This window comes from Aulonocara sp. 'chitande type north' Nkhata Bay, linkage group LG10 (assembly GCF_057382095.1).
Source record: "Aulonocara sp. 'chitande type north' Nkhata Bay isolate Kocher_YH1m ecotype deep benthic linkage group LG10, A_spYH_male_GT1.1, whole genome shotgun sequence".
Classification (NCBI taxonomy): domain Eukaryota; kingdom Metazoa; phylum Chordata; class Actinopteri; order Cichliformes; family Cichlidae; genus Aulonocara; species Aulonocara sp. 'chitande type north' Nkhata Bay.
Genome location: NC_141353.1, coordinates 10408956 through 10425808, shown reverse-complemented (window position 1 = coordinate 10425808; position 16853 = coordinate 10408956). Strand labels below are relative to the sequence as shown.

The 16853-nt window shown below is 40.5% G+C and overlaps 4 protein-coding genes across 4 annotated transcripts; all 4 read right to left on the bottom strand.

Moving 5' to 3' along the window:
• Positions 1–1073: 1073 nt before the first annotated feature.
• On the bottom strand, positions 1074–1793 carry LOC147320296 (histone H2B 1/2). Its single transcript, XM_086308192.1, has one exon. It carries the CDS (start codon positions 1774–1776, stop codon positions 1402–1404), a length of 375 nt encoding a protein of 124 aa, XP_086164318.1. The 5' UTR covers positions 1777–1793; the 3' UTR covers positions 1074–1401.
• A 3139-nt stretch (positions 1794–4932) lies between these two features.
• LOC147320295 (histone H4-like) lies at positions 4933–5482 on the bottom strand. The gene has a single exon (XM_086308188.1). The coding sequence runs from the start codon at positions 5480–5482 to the stop codon at positions 5039–5041; it is 444 nt and encodes a 147-aa protein (XP_086164314.1). The 3' UTR covers positions 4933–5038.
• Positions 5483–7440: 1958 nt separating this feature from the next.
• LOC147320294 (histone H2B 1/2) lies at positions 7441–8016 on the bottom strand. The gene has a single exon (XM_086308191.1). The coding sequence runs from the start codon at positions 7993–7995 to the stop codon at positions 7621–7623; it is 375 nt and encodes a 124-aa protein (XP_086164317.1). The 5' UTR covers positions 7996–8016; the 3' UTR covers positions 7441–7620.
• A 689-nt stretch (positions 8017–8705) lies between these two features.
• LOC147320293 (histone H4) lies at positions 8706–9457 on the bottom strand. Its single transcript, XM_086308197.1, has one exon. The coding sequence runs from the start codon at positions 9380–9382 to the stop codon at positions 9071–9073; it is 312 nt and encodes a 103-aa protein (XP_086164323.1). The 5' UTR covers positions 9383–9457; the 3' UTR covers positions 8706–9070.
• Between the last annotated feature and the right edge of the window lie 7396 nt (positions 9458–16853).

The following is a 16853-nucleotide window of genomic DNA, read 5'->3' as shown; positions in this document are numbered from 1 at the left end:
ATAGGAACAGGCAGCGCTAGGGTAGCGCTGATTGGTTCAGACAAGTATCCCGCGTGTTCGGGATCAGCCCAGCTATTGGACCAAGAGAATTTGAAAATTTAAAGGAAACCACTCCCTTCAAGGCGGTTGAAATGTGCGCCTTTATGGATACGAGATTAAAAGTACGTTTAAAAAAGATTAAAGACTAATTTTAGAACAATAAAATACAACGGTCGTCATTATTAATTAGTTTAGTTAATAATATAAACACAGCCTGGATGGACCTTTGTTTAAAATCCTTTATTGGGCTTCTGTATAACGTAGTTATTGTAAGGATTCATGTCTTACATGTGTAATTTTATAATAATAAATATTATATAATAATATATTATTGTAAAATATAATACTTTTATGTCACATATCATATCACTACAGTGATATTCAAACCAGTGTAAAGAAAAATAAAGTGATAGGCTTATCTTGATAGGTTAAGAAATGTAGACATCAGTCCAGCTATTTTTATGTGCAATTTTCTTCATACAGTAAATATCTTCAATTGTTTTATAACTTAATCAGATTAATAATCCTGCAGAAAGGGTTTGTTGTTTAGATGAAGTGGATCCTGCTTTGGTTTTAAATGCGATCCGAGTCAAACCGGTTTTACTGTCAAAGCCCAGTTTTTCCTGTTGTTCTAACTTGATACAGGTTGACATGTTCATGTCTTACATTCTGAAGGCATTTTACTTACAGTAAAAGTTTGTTCTTGTTTGCCATGTGGATTATTTAACGCACTTGGAAAACAGTAAGCCACAGTTGCGACTACTGATGGAAAGTTCGGCTGTTTTCAGAGAGCCGGCTCTTGTGGCACGACTCTCCTTCTCACCGTTGTCTACCGTCTCACTCACTGGCTGAGGCATGAGGAGCGATCCTGAAATATCAATACTTCCAATACCGTAGTTTCATGTTGCAAGATCAATTCCCATATGAAAAAATATCTAATTTGATTAAATTTATTTTTAATCGTAAATGCGACATACAGATAAAAGTAAACACTACTTAGCAGGATAGTGGGCAGTACCCTGTTAATAGGGACTACAATTGCCTTCTGCCTCCTATTCATGTGTGTGCTACTCCTCCGCAAGAGTGCAGCCAATAAGAAGCCAAGACAGAAAACACGCAAACTTGACTTTGTTCACAGATCATGTATTTACATTCAGCATAGAAATGATGCTGTGTGCGATGTATGTGGGAAGACAGTTATATACTGTAGCAACACAAAAAAGTTTTAATGGCGATTCGACAGTTGCGATTGAGTAGATGATTGTCAAGCTTATTTTACATTTAAGGCCACAAGGAGGTGCTCTTCAGAAGAAGTGGGTGGCTCTGAAAAGAGCCGTTGGGTGGATGCGGCAGAGCTGCAGTTTACTTTGAGCTGGTGTACTTGGTCACGGCCTTTGTGCCCTCGGACACGGCGTGCTTGGCCAGCTCACCGGGCAGCAGGAGGCGCACGGCGGTCTGGATCTCCCTGGAGGTGATGGTGGAGCGCTTGTTGTAGTGAGCCAGGCGGGAGGCCTCAGAGGCGATGCGCTCGAAGATGTCGTTGACGAACGAGTTCATGATGCTCATGGCCTTGGAGGAGATGCCGGTGTCGGGGTGCACCTGCTTCAGCACCTTGTACACGTAGATGGCGTAGCTCTCCTTCCTGGTCTTTCTCTTCTTCTTGCCGCCCTTGCCGGCGGTTTTAGTCACGGCTTTCTTGGAGCCCTTCTTGGGCGCGGACTTTGCGGGTTCAGGCATTTTCCTTCGTCGCTACTTCACAGCAGAGAATGTGCCCGTCAGCGCAGAGCGACTCTCTTTTATTTCCGCTGTATGCAAATAAGGCTGTGCAGATCCCCGCCTGTCATTGGTCGAGCTGTTGCTCCCTTTCTTTAGTGGGTGAAAAGTTACTGGCAGTCGCACAATGTAAAGTAAAGGAAACCTCGGCAACAGCCCTCTGTTTAATTTAACCTATGAAATGCGGCTCGCCTCTTTCAGTGATGCTGAGAAAGCAGGTTTCATGACATTTATGCAGTGTTTTAGGGAAACAGAGAGGTATTTGGGACATAAGAGAATTTGTGCTGCTTCATTGTTACTTGTTCATGTTCTGATTTCTCAAACCACATATGTTTGTGTCCAGCTTTAATTGGAAATCAAACTGAAAGAAATGTGTAGTACAATTTCTAATCAGAGAAAAAAAAAGTACAAATATAATCCTTTACTTTACTTGCTGCAACGCAACACGTCCTAAAAGATTATGTATTCATATATTTAAGGTGTATCAGGGTTGCTCTTTCTTTGCTCTTTCACTGCTTTGGAGCAGTAGTCCATTGAAGCTTCTACGTTACTACTAAGGAATGTCCAAAGTCACAGTGTGCTGGGGATGAAACGTTGGAACATCTGCTGTGATCTTGTTATAGAACAGAAATTAGACAACAAATGGCTAGGGTGGGATTTGACATTGATAACAACATAAAAGCTATAAAGTAAGAAAAATGTTTGATAGTAAAAGATGGCTTTTCTGGTTAATCATGTGTATTGTTAATACCCACATTTGGAAAACAAGAACTAAAGTGGTTGGGAAACAAAAAAATGATTAGTAATGAGGCTGTTGGTAAAAACATTTTTCCAGATCTGAGGAGGAGAAAACAGAAGAACAATAGTCCTTTACCTTGGGATCTTTTAAACATATGAATAGATAAATAATTTTGAGTATTTTTTTATCTCTATTCTTTCTGTGTGTGTGTTGCAAATTGTTATGTCTTGACATGTGCTTTGATGTAAATTGCCATGTAACTTGAAAATAAAGGCTTAAAAAAAACATCTTTCAACAACTGTGACGGTTAAGATAATGCCTCAAAATGAGTATCCTTTGAATTTCCAGCAACAACTTAAGTGCCACCACCATCTTTGTGAATTTGAACCAGAGATCATTGTTGTTTAATTATTCTATATATGCTTTAATTGTGTATCCCCTCACAACACCACGGGCCGCTCTGCAGGAGTTTGTAGAGTGGTGTGACAGCACCAAAATTGAATTGAACGTGAGCAAAACCAAAGAGATGGTGGTGACCTTCTCCAGTAGGCAGAGGGATCTGGCTGCTTCAGTCACCACCACCATCCACGGGAAGCCAGTGGAGGTAGTTGAGTTACAAATACCTGGGGACCATCTTTGATAACCTTCTGAAATTCTCTGCCAACACTGAGGAGATTCTCGAGAAGTGCCACCAACAGCTATACCTCCTTGGGAAACTCAGCTCCTTTGGAGTCAGCACACCCATCATGATGACTTTTTTACTACGCCTTCCTGGAAAGCATCATGACCATCCATTACCTGCTGGTTCCACTCCCTCAGCCTTCATACAGGAACAGACTGCAGCACCCGGCAGCAGTGTGCTCTAAAATCATTGGCCTGCCTGTCAGAACTCTGGCACAGGTTTTCAGCCAATAGGCCCTTAGAAAGGCAGCCAAAATCATCAACGACCCCTCTCACATTCTTCACCCCGCATTTCAATGGCTCCCCTCTGGGTGACACCTCTGCATTTCCTGCAAGACTGAAAGGAGGAGAGCCACCTTTGTCCCCAAAGCCACTCTGCTTTTTAACTCCAGCAGATTAAGACCATTTCCCTACACCCATATACATAAACTACACTCTTTTTATACTGCCGACACTTTACTCAGTTAATTATTCACCTTTCAGTCACTTTAATTTCAAAACTGTCATTTGTGTATATTGCGTATTTATTTATTAGTGATGTGCGATACCACTGATTTCCTTTCCGATCCGATACCAAGTAAAATTCAGGGGGGTATCGGCGATACTGATCCGATACTCTGTGCAAAAACTTAATGTTTCATTGCATTTCATAATACAATATATAATTGTATTATGTAATTGTAATAATAACATAACCATATTGCTTCATAATGATCAGAGGACATCAGACAACTTGTTTTCATTGCTTAATAATGCAGAATAATCATATAGAAATAAAAAAAAAAGCTGACGTTGTGCGTCTGCGAGAGACGTCTGTCTCGCCCTAGCAGCACCTGTCCCTGTCCTCCTCTTCAGTTCCTCAACATAAGCTCATCATATTCTGTGATGTGATTTACTCCGAGGTGTTTGACGAGGTCAGTGGTGTTGCCACAACACCTCACTGTCTTGCCACATACATCACAAACCACGCCTGGGCTGTTTGTGGAGGTAAAACGCGTCCACACATGACTCTGTTTGCGCTCAGCCATTGTTGTGAGTGTGCACGCCAGGGGCTGCCACACAGTTATACAGCCGTATTTCGCATATGACTATGAAAGGCGTAAGAGGAAGTTGTTCCTTCCAAATTAGACGATCCGAATGGTATAGTTTCTTTCCACTGCGTTCATTTTAATGGAAAAACAACAAACTTACCCCAGAGTACTAAAATATCGATATTATAATATGAGAATCGATTCTAGAACATAAATTGCTGGTATCGGAAGAATCCTTATTTCAGTATCGATCCGCACACCACTAGTATTTATTATCTCACTCTTACTGCCTGTTTATGCCAGGTCTATCTTCAACGCTATGCTGCTCTGTTTATTCCCATGGGGGCAATTAAGAAACAACAAAGTCCCTCTGAGTCTATCCTTTAATAAAGCCACAAAACACGTGACAACAATTTTCATGATGGCATTTTGAACTAATCAGTTTTAGCAGACAACACACTGAAGCTATACTTCCGTGGTGTGTGGCTTATTAGAGAAAAACATGTCACTGCTTGCATTTTTCCATGTTACACCAGCGTTTTTCTTACTGAAAAGGCTGAAGGTTCAGAGACAACCATGCCAAATGACCCCTTGATAATCTTTGTAACTACCACATGCCTTACTAGTGAGACTAATTAAATCAAATGCCTTTTAATTGTCATAGTTGGGAATCAGAAGATTAGCAAGATAAGAAACATCAAAGAACAAAGCTCTTAAAGGGAGGTGTGTGGCTCTTAAAAGAGCCGTTGAGTTCTTTCAGTTGGTGTGAATGAGTTTAACCGCCGAAGCCGTACAGAGTGCGGCCCTGTCTCTTCAGAGCGTACACCACGTCCATGGCGGTCACGGTCTTCCTCTTGGCGTGCTCGGTGTAAGTGACGGCGTCACGGATCACGTTCTCCAGGAACACCTTCAGCACACCGCGAGTCTCCTCGTAGATCAGACCCGAGATACGCTTCACTCCGCCACGACGAGCAAGACGGCGGATGGCGGGTTTGGTGATTCCCTGGATGTTATCGCGGAGAACTTTACGGTGACGCTTGGCACCTCCCTTTCCGAGTCCTTTGCCTCCCTTGCCCCTTCCACTCATGGTTACTGTTTCTTCTTTGACCGAACAAAGTTGAATAACCTCCCACGCGAGCTCTCTAGTCTTATCTCTGAGTGGCGGACGTAATAGAAGACAGCTGCCTTTTTTTTCTTTTTTTGGTGAATCAAATTTCATGAGCCCCGTCCACCTTCCTGCCCCAGTGTGGACCTGAACCGATTTCAGCTTTATTTGTTTTTAATAAGATTTAATATAGTGATTAACTCATTAGTCTAACACATGATTCGAGGTCGGACACAAATCCCTGACAGGGTTCCATCAAAGATGATATCCAGTCTAAACACCTGGCCTAAATCAAATGTGGAGACCAGTGAACTATCAACACATCTATCATAAAGACTCACACCAAAGCCTCCTCATGATGTCTGAGCAAAGTCTGTTTTGTTTTCAAACAACTAGCATTTTTCATTTTATTTTGTTCTTGAAGCACTTACTGCAAATGAAAATGCATCTTTAAAACTCGTACAATATTCCTGCTGTCTTTACTGCTTTAAAACCCAAAATGTAAGTAGATATAAATATAAACAGATACACTGAAAAAATTCGCAGTACACATTCTTGCAATGTCATTCATTTACAATAACAGAAACAGAGAACATTAACTTTTTGTCAAAATGGCAGGCACTGCAGCTTCCACATTCTATGGCAATCAGGGAGGTTACGTGATAACTGTTTTCAGAGATTGTTTCTCTTAAAGATGAAATTGTTTCTTCCACATTACAATCTTCAATTTGGTTTATTAAGATGTCATAGATGTACAATAAGTTTAACCCTTTCACAATAAAACTTATTCATTGTCCTTTGTGGTGGACAGCAGGACTTAAAACCTCCATTTTTAATACTTCAAAAAGCTGAGGGCTGAAAGAGCTAGAAAGGATTTGATTCAAGTTTGTGGAAGGAGGGTTAGACTTTGAGCTTTTGGGAGATGAGGTGGAGCAGATCCAGGCATTGCAGCAGGAAGGTGACATGTTTGAGGACGAGTAAATCAGTAAACCAGCTTTCAAGGAGCCGGATTAGGGACGAAGTAACAACACCCACAATCCACTATGGATTAGAAGTAATGTGAAAGCTCGATCTTTTACACTGGGGGATTTGGTTTCTCTTGCACAGCTGAAATACATCTGCTCAATCTACACAGGCTTTCCATGATCTCAGCAGACTGATGTATATTTGCTAGAAGTGCACTAAACCACATTACTTTGCTCTATCTCAATCCAATTTCAACCCTTTTGAATCTGGGTTGAAATTATTTTTTACATGAAACAAAATCAGCTGCTCAGTTGATCTCATTATAGCCAATGAAATAACTCATGACAGATTCTTCAAGATTCATCATGTTAACAAATGAGCTCGTCTCTTGTCAGAGTGCAAGAAAGCTTCAGTCTGCTGAGACCTGTGTAGATGAGCAGATTATTCCTTTCCCAGGTCGAGTTTACACATTACTTTTTACACATAATGGGCGTAGTGAATGCTGCCATTTTGGCCCTACCTATGCTCAAAAGCAGACATGTCCTTTGACCTTCCTTATCTTCCGTACGGCTCTCTTCATCCATGAATCCAGCTTTAGGTGATTATTGGGCAGAATGCAGTTTTATCAAAAAGCTTGTCTTTTAAAAAGTAATTTGTTAAAACAGTGTTTTAATGTAATATTTTTTTCAGAAATTCCTAATCAGAATATGTTATTAACCCCAAAGGAAATTATGTGGTTACAGTTCCTTCTCGGGAGAACAAGAGGAATATTATGACATGGAATACTTACAACAAAATTAACAGAAATGGGCAAAACTGTCGTAGAAAGTTGGGTTTTTTTTGTTTTTGTTTTTTTTTAATGATGGCTTTGTCTTAGAATTATGGAGTATTTTCTAAAAATTCCACATAGAATATAGTAGTTTCCAACAGTGTCATATGAAAACATGTAAATGAAAGCAGCCGGTGAGAATTTTAACATTCACTCCAGTGGAGAGCCCCAAGAGCCTTGGGGAACAGTCTAAAGAAAAAACGGTGTTGACTGCTGTGGTGAGCTAGCATCATCATACCCTGCGTTCTGCAGGGTATGATGATGCTAGCTCACCACATCTGTCATTCGTAGATTCAAGACTGCATCAGTGTAGCATTTAATTATGAGGCAAACAGTGTGTAAGATTTGTCATCATCATCATCATACAACTACAATGGAAAATCTCAGGACATGTGCTCCTCGGCAGAGGTGAGTGGCTCTGAAAAGAGCCGTTGGGTGGATGCAGCAGAGCTGCAGTTTACTTGGAGCTGGTGTACTTGGTCACGGCCTTTGTGCCCTCGGACACGGCGTGCTTGGCCAGCTCACCGGGCAGCAGGAGGCGCACGGCGGTCTGGATCTCCCTGGAGGTGATGGTGGAGCGCTTGTTGTAGTGAGCCAGGCGGGAGGCCTCAGAGGCGATGCGCTCGAAGATGTCGTTGACGAACGAGTTCATGATGCTCATGGCCTTGGAGGAGATGCCGGTGTCGGGGTGCACCTGCTTCAGCACCTTGTACACGTAGATGGCGTAGCTCTCCTTCCTGGTCTTTCTCTTCTTCTTGCCGCCCTTGCCGGCGGTTTTAGTCACGGCTTTCTTGGAGCCCTTCTTGGGCGCGGACTTTGCGGGTTCAGGCATTTTCCTTCGTCGCTACTTCACAGCAGAGAATGTGCCCGTCAGCGCAGAGCGACTCTCTTTTATTTCCGCTGTATGCAAATAAGGCTGTGCAGATCCCCGCCTGTCATTGGTCGAGCTGTTGCTCCCTTTCTTTGGTGGGTAAATTGCTACTGCGCAGTCTCACAATGGAAAAAAAACATGACCTTCAGCTTTCATTCACTGGACTATATTTAACATTCACAACGCGACACGTCGGGATTGTGGCATTAGTTAAAGAAAGTAGATTGAAATGCGCACGTTAAAGTGAAACTTATGAGATATTTGGAAGAAATAAGAATTTAAAGAATCTGTGCTTCTACAGTTAGTGATGCCTCATATCATAGATGATTGTTCTCAGAAATGTATTGATGTTCTTCTTGATATCAAACTGAAAACATCATGTAATATTTCTTATTGGAGCAACCAAACTAGACATTTTTTTTTTAAATCACATGCATCGTTTTTACTATTGAAGGACTTTATAGTCCTAGCATATAAACAGGTTTTTACTTAAACATGCATTACATAATTCAACATAAATGTAAATCCTGTATTTGACAATAGTTATTCCAGTGATTGCTCTATGTAATATTTACTTAATTGTGTATTCAGCCATAATGTCTGTTAATGTGAACACATCACTATTGCCACTTCGCTTCGCCAAGTTTGTTCCACTCCAGTGTTTTGGCAAATAAAATTGAGACCATGTTACCCCTGAAATGGAAAACCTGTCCAGGATGAACGCTGCCTCACAACCAGGAATAACCTCCAGAGTCGGACACTATTAAAGAACAGTGTAGTTACCTTATTCACCTACTCAGATTTCATATTATAGCTCTGAACACCAATTAAAACAAGAGCTCTTATTTAATAGAGCCATGCGTTATCGTAACATAAAGCCTTCCACCATCTAAAATGTATGTCAGCATATATGTCCAGAGCAAAAGAACATAAACCCATATAATCAAAGGTTACAACATCTACAACCAAAGCTCTTAAAGGGAGGTGTGTGGCTCTTAAAAGAGCCGTTGAGTTCTTTCAGTTGGTGTGAATGGGTTTAACCGCCGAAGCCGTACAGAGTGCGGCCCTGTCTCTTCAGAGCGTACACCACGTCCATGGCGGTCACGGTCTTCCTCTTGGCGTGCTCGGTGTAAGTGACGGCGTCACGGATCACGTTCTCCAGGAACACCTTCAGCACACCGCGAGTCTCCTCGTAGATCAGACCCGAGATACGCTTCACTCCGCCACGACGAGCAAGACGGCGGATGGCGGGTTTGGTGATTCCCTGGATGTTATCGCGGAGAACTTTACGGTGACGCTTGGCGCCTCCCTTTCCGAGTCCTTTGCCTCCCTTGCCCCTTCCACTCATGGTTATAGTTTCTTTGACCGAACAAAGTTGAACAGTGCTTGCTTGCTTGGCAGAGGCTGTTTATTTGTGTCCCATCTCCGGACGTAACAGAGAAAAAAGGGCGAATTTTAACAAGGCCCCGCCCATGTTTTTCAAATTGCAACCGTCTTTACGGAGAGACGTAAAACCGTTCACTGACGTCACACTTTCAGGGACAGATAGTAACAGTAATGTGAATAGTTGATTTTTGTATTATATGATTTATTTATTACATTTTATATGGAGTGAATAAATAAAAGTATATTTACGGTGGCCTCTAGAGACAAAGCACGTACAAACACAACGGAGGTGCTCCACGATGCTTGGGGGCAGTGTTGAGCTTTTGTTACCTCGTGGCTACACAAGCCAAGAAGTACCAACGACCAGATTTGGTGTGTGGTAGTAACAGGTAAATGAACATTTTTTTTAAAAGTTTTGAATATATATGAGTGCTTGTGTATAAATACACAAACAATACACACATGCTTTCAATTGTGTAATTTAAGTGATCTAGGTAGCACTGTTTGGAAGTTCAGTTAACACTAGAAATGTTTTTTGGAGTTTGTACGTGCTTTGTCTCGAGGGGCCACCACATATATTTATATATAAACATATAAATAAAACCACTTTTTTTTACATTAGTAATTCCTTTTGTGCATAATTTTATATTATTGTTAATAATAAATTAATTAAAGCAACAAAACAACCTGAAGAGGGAGCCGAAAGAGCCGGTTCTCCAAAGAGAGCCGGAAATCCCATCACTACTGGTCTCCCCAACATGGGAAAATGTTTTAAAATATATGGAGGGATGGGTGAAATTTAAATTACCTAGCTCACCGAGATTGTGCCTATTGGGGGACAGAGGTGAGGTGTCACAGTTACAAAGCAGGCTTCAGAGCAGGGGCGATTCTAGGATCAGAGCTTTAGGGGTGCTGAGCACCCAGAGAGCTGCCCAGCCAGGCAAGATAAACTTTACACGTCACGATAAGACGTCTTCCCCGTCTCTGTCAGTCCCTGCGTCCTTAAATGTTGTCCCGAGTTGTCTCTGAATGTCTCCTCGGTGCATTTAAACCCCTGCTCCTCCCTGTCCTCACCGTCTGTTGTCTTCGTCTCTGTTATCAGTCATCATAATTTTACCATCTCTGTGCAAGTCTGCAAATTTCTTTATTAAATCATAAGATTCTTAAATTCATCAAGTCTCTCTGTGCCTGGGTCCTCGTCACAAAACATGACATCAAAGTCAAAGTCAAAGTCAACTTTATTTGTCAATTCTGCCACATGTACAGGACATACAGAGAATAGAAATTTCGTTACTCTCAAACCCTAGATGAAATAGCAATGAACATTTAAATATAAGAGAGTGATTAAAAAATGCAAATAAAATAATTAAAAAGTAAAAATTTAAATAAATACAATACAAATTAACAAGAAAGCTATACAATATACAATATTCAGGTAAGGGTAAATGACATTAAGTGTAAACCAGGCAGAGTAGTGCAAGTAGGCAAATAGTGCAAATGGAGATTTAGTAATGTACAGTAAGAGATAGTGTAACAACAAAGTCTTATGAGGTAGTGGCAGTCCAATGCTCCACAAAGTGACTGGTAACTGGTGCAGGCCAGTGAGTGAGTCAGAGTGTGTGTGTGTGTGTGTGTGTGTGTGTGTGTGTGTGTGTGTGTGTGACAGAGTTCAGTGAGACCATGGAGGAGAAGAGGGGAGAGGGGGCAGAATCGGGAGGGAGTTAAGCTTCCTGACAGCCTGATGGATGAAGCTGTCCTTCAGTCTGCTGGTCCTGGCCTGGAGACTCCGCAGTCTCCTCCCTGACGGCAGCAGCTTGAAGAAGCTTTGCATTGGGTGCGTGACATCACTGTTTTGTACATTTTAACACAATTTAATCCCACATTTGTGAAAGAAAAGCAAAACACTTTTTTTAAAGTCTGTAACAAAACCATCAAATCTGATCAAGGTTATTTAAATGCTGCAAAAGAAGAATGGATTGGAATAAAAATAAAAATACATATCCTAACCTTCATTACTGGGAGAATAATGAATGATGCTCACAGTGAGTGAAAAGTAAACTGAGAGCATTTTTTGGACAGAGATTCACTTTTAATGTGTGTGTGTAATATAATACAGATACATAAAAACACTCCCGAAACAGAAGAAATTATTACAAAATATTAATAAAAACTATAAAACTGGAGGCAACAGCCTGTGGTAGAATGTATACCATGCATGAAAAAATCTCAAATTCAAATTTTATTTGTCACGTACACAGTCATACACAGTACGATATGTAGTGAAATGCTTGGACAACTGCTCGTGACCTAAAGAAAACAAAAAAGGAAAAGGCTATGAATAAGATAGGAAATAAATATGAAAAATTAAAAAGGGTAAATTTAACTAGGAAGGAATAAAATATAAATTAAGGTTAAAAATGAAATAACTGTACAACAAAATACACAATATAGAACTATATAAGAATGTATGAAGAAATCTAAATATAAATAAATATATACACAATAACAGCAGCGTGATTTAAGTAATGAAGTGAAAACAATGTCCAGAATGTCCAGTGTGTGTGTAAGAACCATATGTGTGGGTCAGTACTGTGTGGTGGTGTGATTGAGAGACCGTATCGCCTGCGGGAAGAAGCTCCTCCTCAGTCTCTCTGTGTTGGTCTTCAGGGAGCGGAATCGCTTTCCTGACCTCAGCAGAGAGAACAGTCTGTTGTTGGGATGGCTGAGGTCCTTCACGATCTTCCTGGCCTTGGTCCAGCACCGCCTGCTGTAGATTGAGTGCAGGTCAGGGAGCTCGGAGCGGATGGTGCGCTCAGCTGACCGCACAACCCTCTGTAGAGCTCGTCTGTCCTGCATGGTGCTGTTCCCGAACCAGGTTAAGATGTTTCCCGCCAGGATGCTCTCTATGGTGCACGAGTAAAAGTTCCTGAGCACCTTGGCGGGCAGTTGGAAGTCTCTCAAGCGTCTGAGGTGGTAGAGACGCTGTCGGGCCTTTTTCACCACGGTGTTGATGTGACAGGACCATGACAGGTCCTGCGTGATGTGAACTCCGAGGTATTTGAAGCTGTCCACTCTCTCCACTGGGCACTCGTTGATGACGGGGGTCTGGTAGTTCCTCTCCTGCTTAGTGCTGAAGTCCACTATCAGCTCCTTTGTCTTACTGACGTTTAGAAGGAGGTTGTTCCTCTGGCACCAGTTCTCCAGATTCCTAATCTCCTTCAGGTAGGCCGTCTCGTTGTTATCAGAGATCAGGCCCACCACGACGGTGTCGTCAGCAAACTTGATGATGGTGGTGGATCTTTTATGACTTTCATGCTTTCATAGTGGTGCTTGGGAGAGCTTGACCTTTTATCAGGTGGTCCACACTGTAACAAGTGTGAGAATCACTGATAAGTGTGTGTGTGCTTTTGGAAAACATTTAAAGCTGCAGTACAGAATCTTTGAAACAAGCTTAAAACATTTGTAGAAACAGAGCATCTGCTTCTCTTTACAGCTTTACAGAGGTTTCAGTAAAGCTGTGGCTGAACCACATAAAAATATATCATTAATTTTACTCTCCCCGATCAATGATAATGTTATGTTGGGATGTTGTTAAAGAGGGTCAAAATGTTTCAGCCCAGTTTGTTTAGCAGATTCTGTTTAGCAGCTTTAATACAGGGAGGACACAACTTCCAGACTGTGAGTAAAATCAGGTTTTCCTCTTTGTCAGGTTAACAGTTTCTGCCTGTCACTGCTCCCTGTCTGTTAGCTTACCTGCTTCTTCCTCACCTCGTACTTTCTCCTCACGTTCCCTCTTTCCTCTCTCCCTCTTTGGACTGACAATCATACACAAATAGATTCAATTAGATGAAAAATTACATTAATATGAAAAAATACTATTAAGATCACTAATAAAAAGTCCTCTCAGTGTACTTTCAACCAAAAGGCAAATAACCAAACCACACGAACATCTAATAAAAGATAAACATTGAAACACTGATCCAACATTATTCCTGATTGATGGATCATTTGATTTTACACTTTTACCTGACGTGGCTCCTTTTTTGAAAAAACTTCCTCATATCCATTATGAACCTGGCTGTCTCTGTACACACACACACACACACACACACACACACACACACACACACACACACACACACACACACACACACACACACCAGGTCAGTTAGCATCCATTTCTAACAGGACGGTGGTAACAACAGCAGCTACGGACAATTATAAGTCTTAGATTTTAAACAGGCTGTAAACATTTCAATGGGAGCAACAGGACGGTCAGATGTGGCTGATTTTACAGAGCAGGACGGATTGTAGGGCAGCAAACATCGTCAGAAAACACGTTTTCAACACTGCAGGTTACCTGGTGTAATGTTTTTCCTACCAACTATATAAAGAGTAACTGAAGGTTAAATGCAGCCAACATGCCCTGTTTTAAGCCAGACACTTCCACCTCTGCTCCGCTGCGTCTCAGCCACCATCGCTCTGGCAGACAGAGCGCTAGAGCCAGAGCAGGGGGGAGCTGGAACAAACCACTTTGGGAGGGGGATTTCTATACTTTTGTTGTTAAAATGTTACGTCTCAAACAAGTAAAGTACTGTATGCTTTTTATATTTTTAGTAGTGTGTCACACAAACAGCAAATATTGTCAAAAAAAGTAAGAAATCTGTGGGGGTGCTTTGATTCACTTTGGGCTAAAATCGCCCCTGCTTCAGAGTGTTAAACACCGGGCTTGTGACGTGTGTTTGTCTTATTTTAACACTTTGGAAAGCGCCTCGGACTCCAACCCTAACATGTGGAAGGAGAAAATGCTGGGAAGACTGAGCAGCAAGACAGACTCTAACAGAACAATGTGACAGTTTTATGAGTCTACAGCATGATGACAATGTGAGATACAGTCTGAATTGAGAGGGTCTTGTGTGTACAACACTTTATTTATAATGCCCCCCGTTTTCCTCGTCTTTCTTCCTCACTCAGTCTGGTTTGTGTTGTTATGCTTGTTTAAATGTTAAAAAAAAACTTTAATTACAAAAAAGGCCATCCATTCTCCTCCACCCGCTGCTATATTCTGGATTTAATACCCAAAACCTTTATTTCGATTATTTCTTACATTACAGACTTTTGATATAAACATTCTGTGTTCTTACAGATAAATCTGCCAGCATTAAAATCACCTCCAGCTGCAACATTAAAGCAATAACCTCATTATCCAGTAACACTGTGGATATAGCCGGCCAGTCAGGAGGAAGTGGGCTTTAAACAGGCAGAGCTAGAACCACATTCTAGCTCATTTTAAGGCATTTTAGAAGCAATTTGTTTTAATAAGACATAAACCTGACGGGAAGCAGCAGCTACTTTTAGGCCGTGGGTGGGGTTCAGCCCGACCTTCATCTGCATTTCTTTCTTCCATGCAAACTGTGTCAAGGTGAGCAACAACAGCCAGCGAGGCAATAAAAGTCTTTGCTGTTTACAACCACCATCATCAAACTTTCCATAAAGTGGAGTTTTATGGCTGTTTGCTGGTTAATGGTTTACCTGGAGACAGGTGACAGTGGGAAACAGAAAGAAAATGGAAGAGAGTTCACACATACATCTTATCTTCTCGCTTGTTTCTTTCTGTAATTCTTCTTTGTTGTCTCTCATTTTGTTTTTGTCTTTAGAAGAACATAAAGCTCGTGGAGATCGTGATGATTTTTAAACTCGTCCCTCAGTTTGTTTGTTTGCTGTGTTTTTACATTATTAAAGTTTCCATCTTTGCTCAGAAAAAAGCTCTTTGACCTCACAGAGGCTTTGACCTAAAGAAAGATCACCTTCGAGTCTGGATGTGCTCATTCTGTGAGAGGTCATTAACCAACCTGTCCGTCCTGAGATTAGTCTGCAGTTTTACAGCTGTACAATAGGAGTGAAATCATACGTGGGAGATTAATACCAACCTACGAAAGGAAAACTATTATAGACACAGGATGAAGCGCTGAGGGTCACAGTTTCTTCTTATTTTAGGTACATTCAATTAAATATAAAATATTGTTGTTTGTTGCTGTTCTATATTTTTATCTTATTCATTACTACACACTGCCTCAATTAATTTGATAAAACTGGCTATAATATTACAAACACCAGTGTTTATTGCTGGTAGCTGCTTTTACAACAAACATTAGCATCGTCAGAAATGTTTGAAAATGTGCAACATGCTAATAATTCATAAGATTTTTTTATTATTCCTCTTTTTTCGAGAAAGTAAAATTTTACCCAAAGTTCTGTAAATGTGTTTATGTCATATTCCATTTAATTAATCAGGTGATTTACTGACCTTTGCTTTATGTTTATGTTCATCATTCACTGTCAGCATCTTAGCATGAAAAGGCCCCGATAATAAGTATCACAAATTAGGGAATGTTTATATTTAGATAATGAGATTTGTCTGCCTTCTATTTTACATACACATATATATATATATACACACACACATACATATATACACACACACACATATATATATATATATACACATATATACACACACACACACACACACATATATATATATATATATATATATATATATATATATGAGAGAGAGAAAACAAATATTCATGTTCTAAATACAGAAGCAGTTTAATCAGAAGCTCCTCACATGACACGATATCGATATAAGAACTATCAAACACTTGAAAACATGAATGCTGGTGTGAATTATTGTGGCTTTTATGTGATTTTTACTGCAGCAGACTAAACTAAATACTCATCAGTGTAAAACAATAAATCTCCCATAAATCCATAAAGACGCAGATAATTCCTCTTCAGGAGGGCAGCGGAGGGGCGATCGGAGGACAGGGAGGAGGGCGGCTTCTGCTGCAGGGTTGCTGGTTTAAATCCCTGCTGCACAGTTCTGATGAGCAAGGCAGGGACCAAAATCTGTTTATTTGCAGATTTGTTTAAAATGTTTAAAAGAGGTTTGAAATCAAATTTAAATAATTAAAAGGTTTGAAGAGTAATAAAAGTTCCTGATTAATACTTAAATAGATATTTACATTTTAAATCGGTAGCATATTTATATGTAAATTGTTAATAATGACAAATGCAGTTCTCTGGAAAAGGAAAAGCATTGGAGATCATAAATGATAACAAAAAATAGTAAAATGTTTAACTTTAGTTGTATTTTTCATTCAAAGTAATCTTTTCAGAGCACATTTGTACTTTTTTAGCACCCCACATGATGCTTACATAGATTTCTTTTTACATGAAACATGTCTAAGTATGTTTTCGTTCAAATGTCACACACCTTTACATACGTTTCTAGAAAATCCTCAAAATAATATTAAAAATTAATCCAGAATTCTGTTTTCTGTTCTGTAAACATCTGGATTTGGTTCACAAGACAAACAGCAGGTGGCGCTGATTCTCAGCCCAATGAAGAATAAGAAACAGAGACAGAT

Coding starts and splice junctions, on each gene's coding strand:
- LOC147320296 (XM_086308192.1), bottom strand. CDS start 1,776: ATGCCTGAACCCGCAAAGTCCGCGCCCAAGAAGGGCTCCAAGAAAGCC.
- LOC147320295 (XM_086308188.1), bottom strand. CDS start 5,482: ATGAAATTTGATTCACCAAAAAAAGAAAAAAAAGGCAGCTGTCTTCTA.
- LOC147320294 (XM_086308191.1), bottom strand. CDS start 7,995: ATGCCTGAACCCGCAAAGTCCGCGCCCAAGAAGGGCTCCAAGAAAGCC.
- LOC147320293 (XM_086308197.1), bottom strand. CDS start 9,382: ATGAGTGGAAGGGGCAAGGGAGGCAAAGGACTCGGAAAGGGAGGCGCC.